Here is a 6029-nt window from a genome sequence, read left to right on the forward strand (position 1 = left end):
AAAGCTTGTGCCATAGGGATTGTTGTCTTCGTCGTTCCACATGATGGAGGGTCGAACAAGGAAGGCGCAATATGCGGGTCTGGGATGAAGCCTTTGGCGGGCGTGCGGACTGGAGGCTCGTCGCGACAACAAGGCGGTGCGCGGGCAGTGAGGTATCGCGATGTTCAGGCGGAGGACGAATGGGGCGGGGGAGGGGTGAGCTGTGAGATCGCCGGCATGCACGGATGCAATCGGGGCAGGTAGGGCAGACCTCTGGGAATACCGATGAACGGTCTTCACTGAGAAAGAGGCGGTCGTCAAGGGCCTGTAGACGGGGAAATGTGACCGCAGTCGGAGATGTTGTTTAGAGGTGGCCGGTAAGAACGGACGGACGGACCTGGTCAAGCTCCAAGAATGATGTCGCTCCCGAAAGTGAGTGCCTGGCCTGGACGGTGCTGGGTGCAGGTGCTGGGGTTGGGTCGTCCCAGTGCCAATGACGACGCAAATGCAGGCACGGGCCACGGAGCCTGGTTATGGTCCGTGCGTCTATCGCAACCGATAAGAGCTCTGCTCAGGGTCCAACTCGTCACAGCAGCACCGTCATGACCATGGCATCAGGTCACAACCTTGACCATCCTTCAGACGCAGTGTTCTGTGATTTCTTTTTCTCTGAATAATAGACTCTTTTTTTGGCGATTTCATCATTCAAAGCCCCCATGTTGTCTTCACCAGAACTCTTGAAGCCATGCCACCTTGCCAGGATCAACGTTCGAATACCTTCAACATGCCATGAGACTCAATCCTCCAGCTCTATGCCCCTCCATTGTACCGATCATGCAGCCCAAAAGTCGCCAGTTGCCTTTGTCTTCCCGGTCTGTCTAGCATTCATGGCTGGATGCACTCCGACTTGCAATGAAACTTGTCGACTAACCCGTCCCTCTTCATAATGACCACCCCCTTGATGGACAGGCACAGGAGCAACAGGGTCAAGTACCACATCAGTGGCCGCGCCAGACTGCATCCAGGCTTCCTTTGCCGTAAAAGACCTTAAAAGAAAACTCGTCAGCATGAACTTCCTGAGACTTAAGTTGGGATTGTTAAGGCACCTACCTTCTTTCATGTGTCCTCCTGGGCTTCTCTCGGTCTCGCCTCTTGTTTCTCCGCAACTCATCGGGGAGAACTTGCGACTTTCGTTCTTTCAGCTGCGTCTTCCACTCACCCGAACGCCTGTCTGTCGGTAAATGAATGCCAACAGCCCCCAGTATCAAAGACAAGATCGTGCCAGCTCGGTCATCGGCCTGCCTTCCCTGGCGGTGATCGCGAGACCGATTTGTCTTTGTGCGTTCAAGTTGTGAACGAGCGCTAGCCACAGATCAATGACTGCTGAGAATCTCAGCAGTAGGGATGACGAACCGCCTGGGGGAATGAGCACCTCCATCGGTAAGCTCGGCACCATCGCCATCACGGCTATCCCGAGAGATGGAGACCTGGGTGCTCGGCTGTTCGCCGTGTCCGGAGTCACGGCTGACGCTGCGGCGGCTCAAATGGCGACGGTGACCGGGCGAGGGAATAGAGGCAGCACCAGAGCCGGTACGAGTTGGTCCATGCGGAGTAGGCAAGACATAGTCGTCGCTGTACACAGTGGCAGCGTTCGACTCGGGGGAAAGGGGTTCGATGGGAACTCGGATTGGATAGGCTGTTTTGTTACTTTGCTCCTCGACATGCATGGTGGAGGGCTGGACATCGTTATTGAATTGACGGACCTGAGCCGGGTTGACGCGCTCCTGAGACTCTTGACGCGAGCTTGCAATGGTTTCTGCGCGCCCGGTCTGCGTTCCGAAGAGTCTCATGAACTTCTGACCGATGGTAGGAGCACGCGGGTAGAGGCCGCCAGGATATTGCTGACCATTGGTCTGATGGTACTGGTAGCTCTGGCGCTTGTTCTTCTTGGTAGTGCGTTCCTTGTTCTTCTCTGGGCCTGCTCGGTCCTCAGACGGTTGTTCGGTACCAGGTACGACCACCGGTTGGATATTAGGCTGATAGATCGTAGAAGGACGAGAAATCTCCTCTTTGTGTGGGTGAAACAGCAGAGGGGGAGCCTGGTAAATCGGGCCAGTCGGGGTGGGATAAGACATGATCAGCGGAAAAAAGACTGGCGGCTCGGCGGTCGGAGGTCTGACACCGGGGAGTGTTGGTAGCGCGTTATCGGTGTATCGAGAGACGATGGAAGCGCGGCGGCCATCCTCGGGCGACGGCTGCTGGCGGCATCGAGTACGACGCATGGCGATATTGTCACCATTACGGGCCCATCCGGCCTCTTTCCGGCTAGCTTTGTAGTAGGTGAGAGCAAGAAGCAGGGTGAGTCCAATGACGATGCAGCTGATGACAATGCCAAGTTGCTGAGCACCGTTCAGACAGTTCCAACCCGAGCAAGACGCTCGTTTTTCCTCTGAGGCAGGCACGGTGGAGCTGGAGACCTCGACCGCGACCCGGGGATAGACAAATCTCACGTGGTCGGCAATCTCTTCTGCCGAACCGTTCCAGACATTACTGCCTGTGAAGCCAACGCCAGAGATGTTTTTGGTGTGGGTAATCACTGGCATAGTAAGCTCTGTGTGCCGGGGGTGCGTGATCGAGTAGTGGTGATTATTCAAAGAGGGGTGAATAGAGTAGCGTAACAATACCAGAATGGTAGCTGACTTTTGAATAGTGGCAGGAGCCGCAGGTGTCTTTTGGATATTATTTACCATCTGTCGAGCAGCTGGCGCGGTTGGTGGACTTGGTCTCTCGTGGTTGCCTACGAAGGACAGATGGGGAAAGACTGAACTTCGTTGCCCATTGAATCACATGCGCTACTAAGAGCTGCAAAATCACTGGAATGGAGCATTGCAGTTTCGAAAGCCCTGGGAGAAAAGATACTGATCTCCTGTCAGCACTTCTCATTGATGCTCTTCTCGGCCACGGATGATGAGACATCCAAGGAAAGAACATCAAGAGCGTGACACAAGAGTCTGAGAATATCATAAACATAGAGCTGTAACTCGTAACATATCCTGAAGACAGTGATTTGGACTGACCATATTTGGCTGTTCCTATGAGATGTTGGCACCACTCCATTCACACCCCATCGTGTACGAGTCCTTAAAATCAACTTCGTGTGCACCACAACGTTTGCTTGCTACATCTTTCCTGAAGTCATCAACTCTAGTGGCGCTTGAACAAATGATCCATCGGGGCCTGCGTCTGAGCATGTGTAAGATGCAGCTAATATGGATATCCAGCTCTCTCGGCATCCACGATACGTGCTCTTTATGCTCAGATGCCGAATAGACCGTCTCATACCATCTCCACCGAAACGGGGATACAACAGCGCAGCAGCACGAGCTGATTCTCGGCAATCTTATTTTCAGACAAGACCTTGGAGCTTCCATATCACCGGCTTGGAACCACCAAGCACCTCGTGTCCAAGCATCCTGCATATGGAGCGCTTCATGCCTCCAGCGCTCAGCAGGCGCCGGTGCACATGTCGTTGCCTCACCGAGAAGCGGATGGACGGTGTGCCAATGGTGGGTGGGGGTTTTAGGGGCTACGGAGGCCCCGGCACTACTACATCGAGTCCACTGGGAATGGAAGGCGGCCGATGTGCGTTTTAGGTAAGCGAAAAATTACGCGCTTAGACCTCCCCACTCAGCCCACCACGTCGCCCTGCAGTGGAGGTTTTCTCAAGTCACGTGCAAGGGCAACGGGGTTAGTTGTGCATCCCACAATTCGCCAACAAATTTCGACTTGGATCTTCTCTTACGAAGACAGACCATCAACCATCGACATCAAGGCAACCACCTCGACAAGTTGCCCAACATGTCGCTCGTCTCAGGGGAGAAGAGTATGTCTATTGCTCACAGCCGACTGCCATGAATCATCTGCTAACGGACACCTCGCAGCGAACTTCCAGTTCATTCTCCGACTTTTGAGTACGTCTACTCTCGATCGCGCGATCGCGAAACCCCTCGATCGACCACCACCCCGATGCCATCGATTCTAACAACATGTGCAGACACCAACGTTCGCGGTCAGGAGAAGGTCATGTACGCGCTCACCAAGATTGCTGGTGTTGGCCGTCGTTACTCCAACATTGTGTGCAAGAAGGCCGATGGTGCGTAGCTTCTCTCGTCCATTCGCCACCGCAAGGGCAGACAGGACTTTCGAACACGGCGACGAGTAACTAACAAGGACTTGCAGTCGACCTGAACAAGCGCGCCGGTGAGCTCACCTCTGAGGAGCTTGAGCGTATCGTCACCATCATCCAGAACCCCACCCAGTACAAGATTCCCGGCTGGTTCCTCAACAGGCAGCGCGACATTGTCGACGGCAAGGACTCCCAGATCCTCGCCAACGGTGTCCACTCCAAGCTCCGTGATGATCTTGAGCGCCTCAAGAAGATCCGCGCCCACCGTGGTCTCCGTCACTACTGGGGCCTCCGTGTCCGCGGTCAGCACACCAAGACCACTGGTCGCCGTGGCCGTACCGTCGGTGTGTCCAAGAAGAAGGGTGGTTAAGCGTATCGCTGTTGTTGAAGGGAGACGGCAGGGAGGATTCGGTCCGGAGGGCAAAAGGCGTGACACGGCTTGGTTTTCTTCCCACCTTGATTCCTTGCGTTACATCATCACATCCATTGGGGGATTGCTATTTGGGCCATGCGATGACATCCGGATGGTGGTTCTCGAAAATGAGTTCGCCAGACCAAAACAAAAGAATCAAAACTGCGTCTTCCTGTCTTACGTGACCTTGAATGATGACTTTGATGGCGCCGTCCGAAAGAATAGAATGCTGCCAGTTTAAACTGCGGCAGACCTCTTCAACCTGATCATCTATGCATCATGTGAGAAGCACCCCGGCTACCAACATGTGTGACTTGAAGTCTCGGCAAAGCACATCGTGTAAGGTCCTAGCGCCACTAAAGACGACAGTCGGAGAGGGTGAGCATAAGCACCATGCGCCACTGCATTACAGCTGTGCAACAAATCTTCAAAATTGAGTAATGCTTTTCGCCCGCCCAAATGCCACGATCGCTAGTCGCTCGTCAGGCCGTGATCATGATAGAAAAATATGTCTGCAAAACAGGTCGCGAGAGCCCGTGTCTCATCTAATCCTCGTGTGTGATGGCCATATCGAGCACCTCAACACGACCCTGACCTCTCGTCTCATTGCCAATGAAGTCACCCAGCCCCTTGAACGCACCGGGCTCAACGAACCCAGAAACCTCCCATTCGGAACCGACGACGTCCTGGCTCTCCACCTGCTCAAAGTACCCCAGAATCCTATCCTTGACCGTGCCCGGCGCCGCCTTAGCGCCATCCTCCCCAACGCCCTCTTCCTTGGCGGCCTTGACACCCTGCTTGAGCACGCTCGTCGCGCAAGTCACGCGCAGCCTCATGCGCGCCCTTTGCACGGGGATCGGTTGCGCCGCGATCAGCGCCTTCATGGCCTCGAGCGCCTGGCTCTTCGCCGACTTGGTCGTCGTCACACCCGTCCACACGTGCTGCGCCCGTGGCTTGGCGCCGCCCTCCTCGTCCCCTCCGTTGCCGCTTGGCGTCCCCGTCCCGCTCGCCGTCTTGCTGCCGGCCTGCTGCTGCTGCTGGCCCTCGTGCGCCGCCGAGCTCAGCATGTCGAGGGCCTTCTCGATCATGCCCCTCGTGTAGACCCGCTTCGTCCTCGGGTCCACGAGCCGGCTGCACACGATGCCCAGCACCTCGTTCTGCACCCGCTCGAGCTGGGCCGCCCGCTCCTTCTCGCCGACCTGCAGCTCGCCCTTCTTCAGAATCTCCAGCACCACGTCATCCGTGCTTTTCCCCTTGCCAAACGCCTTCTCCAGATCCTCCTTGGGCGCCGTCTGGCCCTTGGACACGTTGAGGAAGACGGAGGGGATCTGCAGGACGTTGTCGAGGTCCGTCTCGATGCCCGAGCGGTATTCGAGGACCTTGTTCTTGTAGCACGCAATCTCGAATCGCTTCTTGCCCTTCTTCAAGCGCACAAGGGAGACATTTGTGGAA

General features: G+C 55.6%; 3 protein-coding genes across 3 annotated transcripts in view; 1 reads left to right on the forward strand and 2 right to left on the reverse strand.

Moving 5' to 3' along the window:
- Nucleotides 1-1352: 1352 nt before the first annotated feature.
- Nucleotides 1353-3059, reverse strand: VDAG_05755 (uncharacterized protein; the record flags this gene model as incomplete). The annotated part of the gene is made up of 2 exons (XM_009655152.1): nucleotides 1353-2708; nucleotides 3057-3059. The coding sequence occupies 2 exons, from the start codon at nucleotides 3057-3059 to the stop codon at nucleotides 1353-1355; spliced, it is 1359 nt and encodes a 452-aa protein (XP_009653447.1).
- Nucleotides 3060-3762: 703 nt separating this feature from the next.
- On the forward strand, nucleotides 3763-4753 carry VDAG_05756 (40S ribosomal protein S18). Its single transcript, XM_009655153.1, has 4 exons — nucleotides 3763-3862; nucleotides 3921-3950; nucleotides 4034-4132; nucleotides 4219-4753. Exons 1-4 carry the CDS (start codon nucleotides 3838-3840, stop codon nucleotides 4533-4535), a joined length of 471 nt encoding a protein of 156 aa, XP_009653448.1. The 5' UTR covers nucleotides 3763-3837; the 3' UTR covers nucleotides 4536-4753.
- Nucleotides 4754-5122: 369 nt separating this feature from the next.
- The window catches only part of VDAG_05757 (shwachman-Bodian-Diamond syndrome protein), a gene marked incomplete at both ends in the record, with an annotated part of 1363 nt that continues 456 nt past the window's right edge, over nucleotides 5123-6029 (reverse strand). Inside the window, one exon of the mRNA XM_009655154.1 lies at nucleotides 5123-5998. Coding sequence (XP_009653449.1) covers nucleotides 5123-5998 — 876 coding nt within the window. The remainder of the gene's footprint in view (nucleotides 5999-6029) is intronic.

Source organism: Verticillium dahliae, genomic scaffold, assembly GCF_000150675.1.
Source record: "Verticillium dahliae VdLs.17 supercont1.11 genomic scaffold, whole genome shotgun sequence".
Classification (NCBI taxonomy): Eukaryota; Fungi; Ascomycota; class Sordariomycetes; order Glomerellales; family Plectosphaerellaceae; genus Verticillium; species Verticillium dahliae.